Source organism: Acomys russatus, chromosome 7 (assembly GCF_903995435.1).
Source record: "Acomys russatus chromosome 7, mAcoRus1.1, whole genome shotgun sequence".
NCBI classification, from domain to species: domain Eukaryota; kingdom Metazoa; phylum Chordata; class Mammalia; order Rodentia; family Muridae; genus Acomys; species Acomys russatus.
The window spans coordinates 8,920,411-8,938,657 of NC_067143.1; the positions used below are offsets into that span (position 1 = coordinate 8,920,411).

Here is an 18,247-nt window from a genome sequence, read left to right on the forward strand (position 1 = left end):
CAGAAAGTTCTTGGATTAAAGGTGTGTCCTAGGACTCAACCACGCCCCAATAAAAGACAGGTTTTTATATTTCACACTCTCAGGGATCAAAATGGGATCAAATATCCTACAACATATTCCCAGCCACTGCAGCCAGTTTCTTTAACTTCTGTAAAAGTCAGGCCTGGTGGGCTGGTGCACACCTTTAATATATGTCAACACTCGAGAGGCAGAGGCAGGCGGATTTCTGTGAGTTCCAGCTCAGCCTGGTCTACAAAGAGAGTTCAGTACAGCCAGGGCTGTTAAACAGAGAAACCTTATCTTAGATTAAAAAAAAAAAAATAGCCTGTGTTTATATTTCTAGAGGTTTCTGGCTAAATTATTGCATTATGGATGCGTAAAACTTAAATTCTTGGGTTTCTCCATTGGCCCAGGCTCCTTACAATGAAGTTTAGATAGTGGCTAATCTAAATTTCATGACACCAAACAGTGAAAGACTTGGTGTGGTGTGCTTTTCTATTTGTTTTTTTTTTTTTTTTTTTTTTTTTTTTTTTGGTGACAAGATCTTGGGAAGCCCAGGCTGGCCTCAAATTCAATAAGTAGTCCAGGATGACCTCCTGGTTCTTCTGCCTCTGCCATCCAAGTGTTGGAATTACAGATGTGCCCCATCATGCCTGGTTTCTGTAGTGCTGGGATTGGACCCAGGGCTTCAAACATGCTAGGTAAGCAGTTTACCAACGAGCTATGTTTCCAGACAGAGGCAAGATGCTTTAAACAGGCAGGAAAGGAAAACAGGAAGGGAAGGGTCAGCGCCCTGAGGAGCACATGGTGCTGGTTCCATCCTGGGATGGGTACAACTTAACTTCTATGCTGGGGGAACCAAGTCACTTGACTTCAGTGACTAAGTCTGTTGTCCCAGTTACACCTCAGGTTCTGGTGGACACTGCTGAGTGACTACCATTCCCTATAGTACTGGTGTATATTCTTCAAAGACAGTGGACATTGTCACTGTTAAGTCTTCCAGAGCAGACTGGGATCTTGCCTTGTGATCTGCAAGGGGACAGAGTGGGATGCGTGCCTGTAATCCTAGCATTAAGGAGGCTGAGGCAGGAGGATCATGGTTCAAGGTCAGCCTGGACTACACAGTAAAACCCTGTCTCAAAAAATAGATGTTTTCTTCCCTCATGGCTGAACTTGGAGGAGCCTGAACATGCTTCCATCATAATAGTCTTGGGCTCTGAGAAGTAAAGCAGCCTTTAGGGGAACCCATAAGAATACCCTGAGCCTTGTGGGCTCTGAAGGCAGCCAGACTCAGTGGCCAATTTTTAAATTACTCTCTACCATTTCTGTACATGAAACAATCTGGAGAAAATGAGTCCACACTCAGATCTCAAAGAACAAAGTAGAGTGATGTTTGCAGGCTCCATCTTCATGTCTGGGAGAGAGAAATAGCACACCCTCTGTTCTATGGTGACATGTCAGCCTCACAGAAGGTTCTGGCAGCTCACCCTCCAGACTGTCATCGCTGTCGCTGTCAACATCTGGGCATCACTGACTCAGCAGGTTCCTTCGACAGAGGAAAATGCACCGGAGAGAAGTTTACGCAAGGAAAGTTGCATGGGCCTGGGCAAAGCCATGCTGTACATTAATTCGTTCAGCAGGTGCTTAAGAAGATGGTGATAAATTAGTGAGCAGTCGGCTAGCCGAGGGAGTCAGCGGGTTTCCGGCGATGTTCTGGAATTGTCAAGGCACTTCAGAAGGTAACATTTGATGGGTCAGGGAGGACAGGAGGGAGATCATCTTCTGCACGTGCCAGTCCCGGTACACTCATAAACTCAGCGGCTGTGGCTGTCTCCATGAGATCAAGCCAGGCAACAGTCTAACACGGAGGGGCTGGGGATTCCTGAGCCCCACTCCTAGCTGAGGAGCTACGGACAGTCCATGCTTCCGGGAGAGGGAGTTTTCTTTAAGGACGTGGCCTCTGATAGGTTGACCACACTCCAGTGGTTGTCCCCACACCCAGAGCACATGGACTCTAGAAACTGGAACCTATGTTATTTATTTAAAAAAAAAATACAAAGGCGAGGGATAGGGACATTGGGGTGGATGGATCTGAGAGGAGTTAAGGGGTAGAGTGGGGGAAATATCAAAATACATTGTATGAAAGTCTCAATTGATACTAAATACTGAAAAAATAAGTGGTGATGCGAGCCATGTCCTGCTGATGGAGGGGAAAAGGAGAAGCCGCCCACCAAAGAGCTTCAATGATGAGCAGTACACAGGCTTGAGGAATGTTCATGGTGGCGAGTTGAGCTGAGCTAATGTCAGGCTTCATGCAGGTCTAGCTGGCCATGTCGTCAAACATGCTCCATGCATTGTCCAGCCTCGGGCTGCGGCATGGTGGCATTATCTACCCAGAATTACTGCTGGCCCCCTGACTGAGGGAATTCCATGGTTAGACACTAGGAATATTACAGAGGAAACAGCCACTCCTAGTAGGGGATAGGGCTTGGCCTCTTTCAACATCAACAGTGCACACCCACCTGTCAGCCTGACAGGTTAATGGGGCTTCCTTGTCGTCCCGGAGTCTCTTAGCCTAGCCTGCAGTGGCCACCTCCGCCGCCAGATGGCGCTGCGGCAGGTGGGGCTCAACCTTGCAAGCACTGGCTGCCTCTGCTGCGCATGCGTCCGTGCCGCAGCGGGCGGGGTAGTGTTGCGGGGTTTCTCGCCCCGCCCGCTGGGCCCACGTGACCCGGAAGTGCTCTCCCGCCCGCTGACGACCGGCGGCGTGTAGGTTGCTTCGGGTCTGCGGCGCGCCCGCGCTCGCTCCCAGCTCCGGTGCCGCGCTGTACGGGCGCGCGCTTGGTCGGCGGCCATGTGTTCGCTGGCGGCGGGGAACGGTGGTGGGTCCCTCGCGTGGGCGGCGGGGCATGGGCAAGGGTGGGCGGGCGCGGATCCTGGTGCTCACAGTGTGCCCCGCAGGCCAAGGCGCCGAGCTGGGGCCGGAGCCCCTGGAGCTGTCCGACAGTGGAGACGACGCCGGCTGGGAGGATGAGGACTCTGAGCCCGTGCACGGCCGGCAGCATACACCCTGCCTGTTCTGTGACAGGTTCGTGCGAGCGAGCACGTGGCGGGCCGGAGGCCCTGGTCCCCCACGTGATGGCTGAGTGACAGGGGCTACTACTCACGTGGTCCGGGGGGGCGGAGCCGGGAGCCGTCAAACCTTCCCCCCCCCCCCCCCCCCCCCCACACATACACACAGATAGGTACTAAGCCAGACCTAGCATACTGGAGGCTGAGGCAGGAGAGTGGCCACAAATCTCAGGCCAGTGTGAGTTACCCAGCTGGACCTTTTCCGAAACAAACAAAAGTCTGAGTCCTAAATAAGGGATGGAGCCCTCTGTTCTCATGAAAACATTGTCTGGGTGGTTTTAGTCCTGTTACTCTGGTAACAGATTTTGGGAGCCCATAGTCTGGAAAAGCGCTTCCCTTTCGACCATCCTTTCGTATGACCGTGCCTTCTCATGTAACATTCCATTGAGCCATCTAAACAGTCCTAGCTCACCTCTGAGGGAGGAGTTGATGCCCTTTGTACGTAAGGGGCTACAGAACCACCAGTTTGTTCAAGGTCACGAAGCCGCCTTTTATATTCCCAGAACATACCTTCTTTTCACTTAAACCCCTGCGACTTCTTTCCAAGAAAGTGACTTTGGGTATGTGGGCTTGAAAAGGGGGTGATTGACATTGACCAGCGCTGCTGAGCCCCCAGGATCGATACATGGTGCTGACTGGTGGCCTGTTAGCGTTCTTAGGTGGCACCCCATTGCAGAGGAGAGGAATGGCTGCGCACACGTATTTATTGGGCGTCTGTGGTGCAGTGCCCTGTGATAGGCTGCGAGGCATACAGAGGAGGAGGGGAGAGTCTCTGCTGTATATTCTTTCCGTGTCCTTCAGTGTTTAGAGGTTACACACACAAAAAAGTGTTATTCTTCACATTGTAATGCAGGTGCTGTGGGACAACCAAGGCCACTTGAATTCTGGCACTTGGGGAACGTGCCAGCTGTACCGCTGTGTGCTTTGTGTCTAAAAGCATTATGCGCCATGCCAGTTCTCGGGGAGGAGAGAGAGAGACGCTCAAGGAGGGAACTTTTGTGACTTGAGAGAAATAAAATATATCAGAGAGAGCTTTGTTACCCAGAAATGTTTGGGTACACTCGGGGTGTTGGGCATTTTGACCTCTATGGAGACTATGTCACGAGGCTATTGCTTTTGTCTCTTCAGGTTGTTCGCATCTGCCGAGGAAACGTTCTCACACTGTAAGTTGGAGCATCAATTTAATATTGATAGTATGGTCCATAAACATGGTGAGTATCTCTTAAAGACAGTTTTGTGTGTTAAGTTTAGGTTCAAATTCTATAATTTCCCAGACCCTTCATTTTTCTTTGCCTGTGTTTCCCCAAAGTTGATGTCAAGTGTCTTCTATATTTGTGCTCCACTTCATGTATTGCGTGAGGCAGAGTCTCTCGCCTGACACCTCTCACCCCACCCCCTAGCTCACTGACTCAGCTGGTCTAGCCAGCTTGCTTGAATGAGTCCTCCTTTCTGCCTCCCAAGCATTGACATTACAAGGCCATCACCTCTGCCTGGTGCTTTAAGTGGCAGTGGCACTGAGGACTTGAAACCACACCGCCCCCCCCCCCCCCCCCCCGTGCCTGTCGCCTGCGTGCTCATACCCATTTTGCCATACAAGTCTGACAGCCTGAGTTTGCCTCCCAGAACTCACACAAAGGCAGAAGAAGACGGCCAGTCTGCAGAGTTGGTCTTTGACCAGCACATGCGCACTGTAACACATGTCCTCACACATGCATCACACACCACTCCACATACATATCATACCCCCAACATGTGGTAATAGATACAATTTTTTTTTAATGAAACGGTAAAAAAAAAAAAAAAAAAAAAAACCAGAAACCCTTTAAAACTTGTTACCTATGGCTGGTTCTCAGATAAAGTATTTAAAAGCATCAAAATTATAGTTTCTAATTTTTTTTATTTTTGTTTTGTTTTGTTTTGTTTTTTGAGACAGGGTTTCTCTGTGTAGCCTTGGCTATCCCGGACTTGCTTTGTAGACCAGGCTGGCCTTGAATTCATAGCAGTCTACCTGCTTCTGCCTCACAAGTACTGGGGTTACAGGTGTGCACCACCACACCTGGTTCAGTTTCTAATTCTTAATACAAAATTCCAAAAAAAAAGGTAATACTTTCGAGGTCAGAAATATCACATTGGAGGAGCTTTTACAGATAAGTTAAAACAAATACATTTTATTTAAATCAGTGAATTATCTTTTCTTCTTCTACTTAGGACTTGAATTTTATGGATACATTAAACTAATCAATTTTATTAGACTTAAGGTAAGTTGGAAACCTAATAATTTTATGTGGAAATTTATGAAGTTCATTGAGACTGTCATTGTGCTGATTATTTAATAAACTATGAGCTATTCTTTCAAATTTGGCCTTTTTCATATTGTGGGGATTGTGGACATGAGGAGAGAGAGCTACATGAAGCCCCGGGTAGGTAGAGGTGTCCCTGCTTACTCCTGTCATATTTAACTGAGTTTAGTTAGTGCTGTGCAAAAAGCAATTATCAGATCAAAGGAAAACTGTTCGTATCTCTATAAAGTCAGAGAATTTCTGCTCTGACTGCAAGTACTTTGAATGTGCCCTTAAATTTTGTTAAGTCATGGCTTATTCTCTTTTTAAAATTTCTATTTTATTAATGTTTTGCCTGCATTCCTGGTGCCTTCGGGAGCCAGAGGGGGACGTTGGTCCTCTGGACCTTGGGTTGCAGATGGTTGTGAGCCACCATGTGGGTGCTGGGAATTGAACCCAGCTCTTCTGTAAGAACAGCTAGTGCTCTTAACCACTCACCCACCTCTCCATCTCACATTGTTTAGTCTTTTTTTTCAAGCATTTTGTTTTTTGTCCTGTTTAAATGAATGTTTCCCGCATCAGACAGTGTAAGAAGGCACCATTCAAAATGGTAGGTAAGCAGAGGCTCACCAACCTTGAGCAGACTTGAAGGTTTTTTTTTTGTTGTTTAAGTTCCCATGCCTTTTTAGGGAACTCTGGCATTCCATACCATGAATACAGTGTGCTTTATCCTCATGCCTAGAATCCTACGGCTGAATATATGAATTCCATATACAACCCTGTGCCCTGGGAGAAAGATGAGTACCTGAAGCCAGTGTTGGAAGATGACCTGCTGCTTCAGTTTGGTAAGGTGAACCTTCTGTATCTCCTTTAGCCCGGGGCCATTTGTCACACCAAAGTGCTCTGCGAAAATGGACCATAGTGGTCCCCCTCCAAGCAGTGATTTTGCTTTCTGTTGTTACCTGGGCGGTAAAACAGTGGATGACTCTGAAAATAACCAGTTTGTAAGTTTTAAGTTGACTGGTGTTCTGGGAGGCCTGATGAAGCTAGTCTGTGTCTTCCTGGCACGTGCTCTTTTTTTTTCCAGTGTGTCTGTACATTGGATGCTACCCACCCTCTTGTTACAGTTGTAGGATTGGCTATCGCAGTACCACAGTGCTCAGGCCCACGTAACCCTTTCAGGAACCTATGTTCGTATGCTTTGTCCTATAGCATCGTGGAGATATGTGTTGTTAATTGTTGTTAGTCTCTTTCTGTATCTAATCTATTGATTAAGCGTCCTGATGCATATGCAGTATAGTAAGGGAAACACGGTTCCTAGAGGGGTCAGTTTCAGGCCCCCACTGTAGATCACCCTTCAGGGATCAGGGCTTCGTCTCTGAAGACCTCAGCAGGCTGTCAGCTTTCACAGAAAGGATGATTGACTGGCCTGGGGATGCAGCTGAGCTGATGAGAGCTTGCCTGCCGTGAACTGATTCTGGGTTTTACCCCACAGTGCTCCCAGCCTCAACAGAGCTGCATTCTTACTGCCCATCATTGGGTTGTAGATTGACCCTCTCATTCCCGACAGATGTACACAGAGTAGTTTATTACAGCATTGCAGCTTATTTCAAAATATGGGAAGAAGCTGAATGCCCCTCAGAAGAGAGTGGCTGAGTAAGTCGTGGGCAGCCACACTTGGCGCAGTATAGAGCAGGCATCCCTGGGAGCTCTGTGGAGTGACGGCCAGAACCCAGTGCTTCCCACTCTCCAGGGGCTGCTGCTGACCGCTTCTCTTTCCCTTCCAGCTTATAAGATGCACGTCACTGACCGGTGGTGCATATTGATGTTAAATTATTACTAATTTTTATTATAGCAGAAATTACACCAAGCTTGCTAAATAGCTTGAATTTGGAAACAAAATACAAAGTAAGGATGTGTATCAGTTTTGTGCTTGCTGTGACCGGATACCCAAAAGATGCAATTGAAAGGGGAAAAGGCTTATTGTGGCTGACCACTTGAGAGGATCTCGTTCTCCAGGGGTGGGGAAGGCATTGCATAAGCATTTGGTCACACTGGGGCTCCACCAGAAAGTCCATAGTGGATAGGAAGTGTGGCTTAGGGTGGGGTTGGAGAGGTGGCACAGAGCTCAAGAACTCACGTTGCCCTTTCGATTCCAGCACCCACATGGCCACTCACAACCAATTGTAACTCCAGGTCCAAGGGAAAAGATGCCCTCTTGGCCTTTGTGGGTAACTGCCCACATGTACAGCCTAGCTGACACACACAAGTACAAATAAAGAAAATAAAACCTTATTGTCCTCTCCGTAGCCCACTTTCTGTAATAGGTTCTACCTCCTAAGGGTTCTGCAGCCTTCTGAGCAGTGCAGCAGCTGCGGACCGAGTGTTCAACACTCAAGATGACTGCTCTCTGTGTGAATGGAGGTCAGTGACGCTGCACTGTGAGTTTCCGGTTCAGCTTGGGCTCTAGTCTCCCGGAGAGCAGTGTGTACCTGTTAGCCTTTGGGTCCCAATCCTGAAGAAGTGTCCTCACAAGTATCATAACAGAACCTGAGTGGGAGCCAGGCACTGTCCCCAGTGATGCACAGAGGAGGGCGCGGTGTAGGCAGTGTCTGTTGCTTTAGGCAAATCTGAAAGGTAATGAAATCTCCCGATTATTCTGGCATTTTGTAAGCCTCACTGGCTCCATCTCTGTTTGCAGGGTTACTTCTACATTAGAAGTTAATGACAAAATTAAGATTACATGAAAGTTTTTTTTTTTAGGCTAAGATTTTGGCTACATCATAGTATCAGTAATAAAATATTAGTGGCTTGTCTGGGGTGAATTGCCTTCGGATGTATAGAAGTCCTTATCTGTACTCCGTCCTTAAAAAATGGCTTATCTTCCTTATGATAAAGGTGTGATTGTGTGTAACCTTGAGGTGTGCAGGGTTGCGACCCTGTGAACGTAGACACTGAGAAACGGCTGTTGCATTCAAGCAGATTAGCATCTAGCATTTTACCCACTATTTTTATGTGTGCTGAGAACACTTAAGCTCTGCTGTGTTAGCACATTTCACTAAGGCATTGACTGTAGTCACATGGGTGAGGTGTTCTGAACGTATTTGTCTGAAGTGAAAGCCTGCAGCCCTAGCCTAGGCAGCATAATTCTCTCTGCCTCTGTAAGGTCTGTTTTTTGTTGTTGTTGTTTCTTTGTTTTTCCCACATAACATTTATAATCATTGTCTGGGTGTTTCACATCATGTACCCCAGTCACAAGACCTTTCCAGTCCTCCCATGTGTGCTACCTACTTGTGACCTCCCCTCCCAGCAGAAGTAAAAAAAAAAACAAAACAAAACAAAAAAAAAACACAGAACAACAACAAAAGCCCCCAAGTCCACTTTGTGTTCTCTGTGTACTCTCTGGAGCATAGTCAAACTCTCAGTGGCCTTTCCCTTAAATTGAGCTGAGCCCTTCCCTCCCGCAGCTCTGCGAGAAGCCCTCAGGTGTGGAGAGCTGCTCTTCAGCATCCCCAGCTCACCTTTTAAGGCTTCTTAGGCAGCTTTCTTTTTCTTTGTCTTTTTTTTTTTTTTTTTAAGATTTATTTATTTATTATAATGTATACAGTGCTCTGCCTGCATGTACACCTGCAGCCAGAAGAGGGCATCAGGTCACATTGTAGATGGTTGTGAGCCACCATGTGGTTGCTGGGAATTGAACTCATGACCCCTGGAAGGGCAGTCAGTGCTCTTAGCCGCTGAGCCATCTCTCCAGCCCCTTCTTTGTCTTTTTTAAATGGGGTTTGGGGGTTAGGGGATGTTAGGGGGTTAGCCTTCCCTCCTCACAGCTGTGTGTCTGCAGTCATCCGGTATCACAGCAAAAGTAGCCCTGCTCTTCCCAGGCTGTGGGAGCACGGATCATGACCTCCACACGGTTTCTGTCACCATGGCCTCAGGTGATAGATCACTCACATCCATGTAGTCCCCAGTGGCAGCACGGCTTGTAGATATCGATGCGGCTTCAGGCTGCAGCACAGACCTGGGGCATCCTCATGGCTTTCAGTGGTAACAGAGGTCACAGATATCAACACAGATCCCAGCTACAGTAAAACCACAGATCCAGATGTGTCCCTCAGTGGCAGCACGGGCCTGGACATCACCATGGCCTCAGGTGGCAGGGCAGTCCACTTACATCAGTGTGGCCCCTCCCCCCTGATGGCTCCATGGTCAGCGGACATGGTGGTTTCAGGTTGCAGCACAGACCGAGAACATCTTCATGGCCCTTGGTGGTAACATGTGCCACAGACATCATCATGGCGCCAGCAGGGTTCAGCTGTGCAGTTGAGGACCTGGCAGGCTCACTTGGCTGCTGGCTCTTCTGCCTCGCAGCCACCCCCGTAAGGTCTATTAGTGAGAGTTGCGTTTGCCCTTTAGTGTTGGCATGTTTTCCTTCATACACTGCCCTCCAGACTCACTCTTGTTGTGCACAGCAGGACTACCCATGAGTGTCTGCACGTGCTACTTGCCATTCTGGGGCCAAGGAAACAGGTTGAGAGGTACTTTGTTAGGGTCAATGAGCCTGTGCTGGTAAGGCGGGCGTTGAGTTTTCACTGCTCCAATAGATAATTGTATGACTTTGAATTGGTCACAAAGCCTTTTTATGAAATTTGTTTTCCCTGTGTCTGAAATAGCAATAACTATTTGCATCTCCGGTTGTTTTGAGAGCAGAGATATGATATAATGTGTGCACAGTTGAACGCTTAGTGGTGAACACTAGAGTTTCCTTCTCATGTTTGGTTCAGTATGTTCATGCGTGCGCATGTTCAATTTAGCCAGCTAATGAAAAGCAGACTATCATACTCCATGAGAGCAAATCAAAGGACTTGGACAGCAAGTATGTGAAAAGTGCTTTTAGTAATTTTTCTCACTTGACCATGGTAGACACATAGGCCTGTTTATTTCCAACCTATTGTCCCCACTGTGCTGCGTGAGGTGGCCCTAATAATGGAGGCTGTTTACCTTTTAGACGTAGAAGATCTTTCCGAGCCGGTGTCTACTCCCTTCTCATACCCCAATGGCCTCAGTGATAACACATCTGTTGTTGAGAAGTTGAGGCACATGGAGGCGCGGGCGCTGTCCGCCGAGGCTGCCCTGGCTCGAGCGCGGGAGGATCTTCAGAAGATGAGGTAAGTACTTGTCCAACCAGACCCTGCTTGGGTGGCTCTTGTAGCGTAGTTACTGGCAAGGACACTTGGGACACTAGGCACTCAGTGTAGGTCCTTTAGGAGTGTTACAGGCACGCAGCGTTTCAGGGTGTACTGCATGTAGCATTGCATTTTTATGTGCTTGGAGATAGTTTGTCATTATTTTCCACATGTTCCTGTTCTCATGACCTCTTGAGTATCTCTGTTTTTGATATTAACTGCCTTTCAGTTTTCTTGTTTCTACATGGTTTATCCACTTGTCCTAGTTTCTCACACGTGGAAGGATGATGATGATGATGATGATGATGATGATGATTATTTTAGGTTTTGGGGAAAATACAATGTTGAAATGTTTTTTTAAAATCCAAACTGTGACAGTAGTGTAGAATTTAACCAAAGAACCAGACAGACAGGGGCAGTTTTTTCCCACTGAGTTAGCATTCTCCAGGAGCCCTTCATCTCCTGGGCAGCTTGTTGGCTAGATGTCAGTGTGGAGGTGGGCACAGGCCTTCACAGGTGCACGTAAGCTGTGTGACAGTCCCTGCGTTCCTGTCTGACGGCCAGAAAGTCTGGTGCTAGGGAGAGCAAAGTCCAGTCAGGTTCCCAGTTCTTACTTCTGACTTTGATGCTTGGGAACTTAGTGACCCATCACCAGCTTCATTTTCTGCCCTGTTGCCCTCCTCCCTCTTGTATGCCTTGTGGATCACTGCCTGGGTGTGAGAGCCAGAGTGGTAGGGGTGACTAACTCAGGCCTGTTTGAAGAGCGTTCAGTGTTCTTAAAATGGACAGTCAATGGGCCTCATTGATTTAGATGATAAAAAGGAGTTTTAGAACTGTAGGAAAAATACATTTGAATAAAGGAGCGCCATATGGGGTGGCGCACACCTTTAATCCCAGCACTTGAGAGGCAGAGGCAGGTGGATGGATCACTATGAGTTCGAGGCCAGCCTGGTCTACAAAGAGAGTTAGACAGAGAAACCCTGTCTCAAAAAAAAAAAAAAAAAAAAAAAGTATTACTGCTTCACATCCAGCAGGGGGCGCTGTCGGGAGCTTCAGGTAGAAAAGGATTTAAGATGATGGGCACACTGCCCCTCCCCACCCCTACCCTTCCATTCCCCCTCCCTTTCCTCACCCTCTAGCCTTGCCTTTTCTCATGGTCCAATAAACCTGTCTCAAGGGTGTATTTCAAATTGATTACAGACAATTTGCTCAGGACTTTGTGATGAACGTGGATGTCAGAACCTGCTCCTCCACGACTGCCATTGCAGACCTGCAGGAGGACGAGGATGGCGTCTACTTCAGCTCCTATGGGCATTATGGGATTCATGAAGAAATGCTAAAGGTTGGACAGAGCACATATGCATCAAACCTGCCAAAGGGAGACCCCAACAGAATAGGCTCTTTCCTAATAGTCAAAAGTGTTGTGTGTGTGTGTGTGTGTGTGTGTGTGTGTGTGTGTGTGTAGATAACTGCTCCTCAGATGAAAAGATTAAGTGTGTGTGTGTGTAGATAACTGCTCCTCAGATGAAAAGATTACAGAGGTGTCAGTCCCTGAAAATCCTATTTAAGTCCATATTCATCTTCCTTATAAAGTCACTTTTTACTTGAAATTGAACACTGAAAAAAACAACTGCTTGATGATTCTGGTCTTCCCAGGAACATCTGAGTTAAGTAGGAATTAATTGGTGCTTGTTTTTTTTAACATGGAAAAGAAACTGTTTTAGTTTTTAAAATAGCAATGCTGACTTGGTTTGGGCAAGTACTTATAAAGTTTAATTTAAAATAGTTTCACAGTATTCATGGTATAACTTATAACCCACAAAATCACTGATAATATAGAAATGTTTCCTAATGTAGTCAGACCTGATATTTGTATCTGTTTGGTTTTAATAATCATAGTGGTAGTGTCTATATCAGATAGAGGTTGTTTCTAACTGACCTACTGACTGTACATTTTATAACATATTATAGATTAATAGTAAGAATTTTAATTCAGCAAAATTGACGATGCCTAACAAGCATAAAATAAACATTAGATTGTAAAATTTATTAAAAATTTAAATGTTTATCTTTTCTTAAAATCAATAAAAATCCTTTTCTAAATCCTCCCTTCAAAGACTTTCTATTTAAAGGAAGCCCAAGGACTTTAAAGCAATGTTGTACCATTCCTAATGCTGTCACAGTTGCTGTCACCCACGTGATGACGGCATAGCACTTCAGACTATGAGTATCATCCATGAGGGAGTTTGTGTAGAAGATGTTGGCATGCTTTGTATTTGTGGTGGAGTGCTTTCTGTAAAGGGGCTCATCTAAGCCCTGGTGATTGTTTGAAAGCTCTGTCAGCTTCGTGCTGCATGCCCTTTGTGTATTTGCTGTGGATCTTGTGTAGCCTTTTCCAGACAGGTCATGGTCACTGAAAGTGCCTGTGGATGGGAGTGTTTCCACTGCAGTGATGAGGGAAGGCTGGTTTGTGTAAAAGGACCATTGGCCTGTGTGTCAGCAACTAGAGACTGTGGTGTGTGACCAATGGGAGACTCCAGCTGAAAGGTTCCAGTGTCGTCTTTCCCTCTAGAGTCTAGAGACTCACTTAGGCACTGCCATTAGTTGTCTCTGCCTCAGTTTTCCTTCCTGTAGTACACAGGATTGCTCTTGGAGATGTTGACTGAATTAGGCTGTGTTTCCTGTTTCTACCAAAGCAGCTCTCAGCACAAATAAACTGTTCAGTGGTCTCCTGCAATGGAAAGCCTACCTAAATCTGACAAGTAATTTGAGATTGGGAAATCCTGAGTATAAGGCATTTTATTTTATTTTTTATTAAATTTATTTTTAAAAATTTATTCACCTTACATCCCGATCGTAGCCCCTTCCCTCATCTCCCTGTCCAGGTCCACCCTCCCTCCCTCTACCCCCCACCCCCAGTCCTCAGAAAGGGGGAGCCCTCCTCCTCTACCAGCTGACGCCAGCCTATCAAGTCTCCTCAGGACTGTCTGCATCTTCATCCTCTGGCAAGGCCTCCACACCAGCGGGAAGTGATTGAAGAACAGGCAACAGAGTCCATGGCCAAGACAGCCTCTGCTCCCTCCCTAGGGGACCCACATGGAGACTGAGCTGCCTACTGGCTACATCTGAGCAGGGGTGTAGGTCTTCTCTATGCATAGTCATGGGTTGGTGCATCAGTCTCCTCAGGCACCCCTGGGCCTAGATTTCTTGTTGATTTTTGTGGAGCTCCTGTCCCCTCCTGGTCCTTCTGTTCCCTCCCTCTTCCATAAGACTCCTTGCACTCTGCCCAAAGTTTGGCTATGAGTCTCAGCATCTGCTTTGATCCCCTGTTGGGTGGAGTCTTTCAGAGGACCTCTGTGGTAGGCCCCCAGCCTGTTCCTTCTCTTCAACTGCTTCTGGTGTATGTTCTAGTTTTCCTTCTGCACGAGAATTAAGCTTCCTCCCTAGGGCCTCCTTATTACTTAGCTTCTTTAGGTCTGTGTACTAGTGTGGTTATCCTGTTTGATGTGGCTAATACCCACTTGTAAATGAGTATATACCATGTTTGTCCTTTTGGGTCTGGGTTACCTCACTCAGGATGATCTTTTCCAGATCCATCCATTTGTTTTTAGTAGCTGAGTAGTATTCCATAGTGTAAGTGTACCCTAGTTTCTTTATTCGTTCTTCGGTTGAGAGACATCTGGTTTGTTTCCAGATTCTGGCTATTATGAATAAGGCTGCTATGAACATAGTTGAGCAAATGTCCTTGTTGTATGGTGGAACATCTTTCGGGTATATGCCCAGAGTGGTATAGCTGGGTCTTGAGGTAGAGCCAATTTTTTGAGAAAGTGCCAGATTCATTTTCAAAGTGGTTGTACAAGCTTACACTCCCACCAGCCATGGAAGAGTGTTCCCTTTCTCCACATCCTCACCAGCATAAGCTGTCACTTGAGTTTTTGATCTTAGCCATTCTGATGGGTGTACAATGGAATCTCAGAGTCATTTTGATTTGTATTTCCCTGATGGCTAAGGACGCTGAGCATTTCTTTGTTTCTCAACCATTCGATATTCCTCTATTGAGAATTCTCTTCTTAGCTCTGTGCCTATTTTTTAATTGGATTATTTGGTTTGTTGGTGTTTAGTTTCTTGAGTTCTTTAAATATTTTGGATATTAGCCCTCTTTTGGATATTGGGTTGGTGAAGATCTTTTCCCGGTCTGTAGGCTATCACTTTGTTCTGTTGACAGTGTCCTTTGCTTTTCAGTTTCATGAGGTCCCATTTATTGATTATTGATCCTAGAACATGAGCTGTTGTTATTTTGTTCAGGAAGTTGTCTTCTGTGCCAGTGAGTTCAAGGCTCTTCCCCACTTTTTCTTCTAACAGATTTATTGTATCTGGTTTTATGTTGAGGTCTTTAATCCACTTGGACTTTAGTTTTGTGCAGGGTGATAAATACAGATCTATCTGCATTGTTCTACATGTAGCCATCCAGTTAAACCAGCACCATTTGTTAAAAATGCTGTCTTTTTTTCCACTGTATAGCTTTGGCTTCTTTGTCAAAAATCAAGTGTGCATAGGTGTGTCGGTTTATTTCTGGGTCTTCAGTTTGCTTCTACTGATCCACTAGTCTGTGCTATGCCAGTGCCATGCCATTCCTATTATTGTTGTTGTGTAGTACAGCTTGAGATCAGGGATGGAGATACTTCCAGATCTTTTATTGTACAGGATTGTTTTAGCTATTCTGGGACCTTTTCCCCAAGGTCTGTGAAGAATTGCATTGGTATTTTGATAGGAATTGCATTGAATCTGTAGATTGCTTTTGGTAACATGTCCATTTTTACTATGTTAATTCTTCTAATCCATGAGCATGGGAGATCTTTCCATCACCTGCTGTCTTCTTCAATTTCTTTCTTTAGGGATGAGTTTTGTTTTGTTTTTCATGCTTTCACTTGCTTGGTGAGAGTTACACCATGATACTCTATGGTTTACGTGGCTATTGTAAATGGTGTTGTTTCCCTAATTTCTTTCTCAGCCTGTTTGCCTTTTGTTTTTTTTTTTTTTTTTTTTTTTTTTTTTTTTTTGGTTTTTCGAGACAGGGTTTCTCTGTGTAGCCTTGGCCATCCTGGACTCACTTTGTAGACCAGGCTGGCCTCGAACTCACAGTGATCCGCCTCTGTTTGCCTTTTGTAAGGCATCTTACAGACTGGTAGTTTTCTTGCTTAGTTGTAGACATTGTAATTGTAATCTTATTTCTAGGGCATGGATGAATGTAATTGTCTAAAATTTAAAGACACAGTTGACAAGGGGTGTGAGTTAAATGGACCTTAGCTAGCCCATGCTACTTTAAAAAAGGGTTGTTCGCTGTAATGTCGATCTGAGCTGTACCCCATCTGCCTGTGTTTGCTGTGGCCGTCGCTGTCTGGTTACCGTGCTGTTTAATAGCATGAAGTGTGGGTGCTTATGTTGTCTCCTCGCAGCTGCAGCTGACTGGGCTTTTGTTCCCCTTGAGGTATTATGTGTGGCTATAACACTGCAGTCTGCAGCGTCTCTGCGTGAGGCTTGTCTGCATTTGTTTTGAGTGGTAGAGCTGAGCTGAGCTCCTTCTCTCACCTCCACACATGGCCCCTGTGTATCAGAGCTCTGAATTTGTTCCTTTTTTTGGCAGTTCTTAACTTTATTTGACACTCAGCAGGTTAGTTCTCGTCCACATTGACCGTCTGTAGATTCTTGAATGTGGTAACAGGCACGTAGGTTACCAGTGTGTAGAGCTTGTTGGGGGAGTCCTCATCTTCATTACGCTTTCTGGACAAGCGTACTCGGACGCGATATGGAACGTTCCTCATTCCTTTGGCCCAGACAGCTTTGTTGAGCCTGGTATCTGTGCGCACATCTGGAGTCCCCATCTCCTTCATGGCAAATTTCCAAATTTCTTTGAGCGCCCAAGGAGCACGGTTCTTGAAGCCCACTCCACGGCTGTGCTTGTGAATGCTGATGGTGTACTCTCGGGTCACCTCCTCGGTGATGGCGGAACGGCCCTTCTTCTTCTCGCCACCCTTCTCTGCGGGAGCTGTTCTGTCGGGCTAAAGCTGGAAAGGCTGAATTTGTTTCTTTGTGTCTGGTTGATGTGAAAGATGTCTTTCAAAGTTTATTCTGTATGCTCATGTTAGTCTTTTGTGAGATTAAATCTTTAGAACTTTTGTTTTGAGGATTTTCTTTGTAGTCATTTTGTTTATTTTGAGGCAGAGTCTCATGTAGGTTAGGCTGGCCTCAAACTCTCTCTGTAGCCAAGAATGATCTTGAACTCCTGACCTTCTAGCCTCTGCTGCCATGGATCATAGGCCTGCACTGACACTGACACCCTGGCCTTTTTGTTTGTTTGTTTGTTTTAAGACAGGGTTTCTCTGTGTAATAGCCCTGGCTGTCCTGGAACTCTTTGTAGACCAGGCTAGCCTCAAACTCACAGAACTCTACTTGCCTCTGCCTCCCCGAGTCCTGGGATTAAAGGCGTAAGCCACCACACCTGGCCTGGAAACAGTTTTCAAGGAGAGTTCTTTCATAGCTTTTCTATTCATGATTATGAGCTTTTCTAGGAAAACATCAGTTATTCAACCAAGGCTCTGCTAGATACAGGGCTCAGTGTGTGATGAGCCTGTGAGCAACACAGATGATGAGAGAGGCCACAGCAAGGAGCACAGCTCAGGCACATAGCAGTGTGCTGGAGTAGCAGTTGGATGCTTTTGGTTAAGTTGGAGGGTGGGCAGGCAGGGTGAGGGTTGAGAGCCGTCCACGCGGCTGCACCTGTGACTGATACCCACCCTGCACTGTTGTTTCTGCAGAAAGTGTACAAAATCATGTGTATTATTTAAAGGGGCATTTTATAGCTTTATTCTTGAGAATTTCATATGTATACAGAATGATACCCACCACCACCACCACCACCCTTCCCCCTGTAACTTGCCCCACACCCAGCACTAATTGGACTTAGTTGGTCCCCACCCCACCCTCACCTCTTACTCCAGCACCTCCCCAACCCCCAAAAACGGAAGAAATGAATTTTGAAGGAGGAGGCCTTGTTGGAGGGATTTTGGAGGACCTGTCTTTTTGCTCTAAGCTTCCTGTGTATTTTTGTGGTGAAATAAGACAGGTCACTGTGGTGTATGTTATTCAGGGAAAGGTAACAAGGTTACACAGACTCAGGACAGATGCAGTTGTTTGTCTGAGGCACTCTCAGGCCATAAAAGTGAGACCCACAGGGAACATTTTTTTATGTGAAACTACGATAGAATTTCTTACTTGGTGGCATACTCAGTTTTCCTTACTGGCAGCAGATCCCTCCGCCACCTCATCTGCAGGCTGCGCATGTCTGACTTAGGAGTGCAGCTTGCTCACCAGCCAGCTGGAATGTGAGAATCCTGCAGGCCTGCATGGTCACAGTTCATGAGAGACTCCAGAGCATGGAGTCTGGTAATGTGTGCTGTGGGGCTCACCTGATTTCCTTCTAGACCTCCAGGCTTCCAGGCATGGTTTCCTACTGCACACATTTCTAGAAACAAAATAGTACTATAAACCAGACTCTGATGTGGCTTCTTAGACAGACTTCCTTGGTGTGGGCTCATGATCCCTGTGCACCTCATCTTTTCACTTATCTGTTTTATTTTTTTCTGTTCTTTATTT

General features: G+C 46.2%; 2 protein-coding genes across 2 annotated transcripts in view; one reads left to right on the top strand and one right to left on the bottom strand.

Moving 5' to 3' along the window:
• Positions 1–2,743: 2,743 nt before the first annotated feature.
• Prmt3 (protein arginine methyltransferase 3) overlaps positions 2,744–18,247 on the top strand; it is a 94,940-nt gene continuing 79,436 nt past the window's right edge. The window contains exons 1-7 of the mRNA XM_051148612.1: positions 2,744–2,882; positions 2,962–3,088; positions 4,261–4,343; positions 5,341–5,390; positions 6,154–6,256; positions 10,417–10,576; positions 11,795–11,936. Of these exons, the coding sequence (XP_051004569.1) occupies positions 2,855–2,882; positions 2,962–3,088; positions 4,261–4,343; positions 5,341–5,390; positions 6,154–6,256; positions 10,417–10,576; positions 11,795–11,936 (693 nt within the window). The 5' untranslated portion in view covers positions 2,744–2,854. The remainder of the gene's footprint in view (positions 2,883–2,961; positions 3,089–4,260; positions 4,344–5,340; positions 5,391–6,153; positions 6,257–10,416; positions 10,577–11,794; positions 11,937–18,247) is intronic.
• On the bottom strand, positions 16,229–17,934 carry LOC127192334 (60S ribosomal protein L31-like). Its single transcript, XM_051149644.1, has 2 exons — positions 17,867–17,934; positions 16,229–16,645 (listed from the first exon to the last, which is right to left on the bottom strand). Exons 1-2 carry the CDS (start codon positions 17,932–17,934, stop codon positions 16,267–16,269), a joined length of 447 nt encoding a protein of 148 aa, XP_051005601.1. The 3' UTR covers positions 16,229–16,266.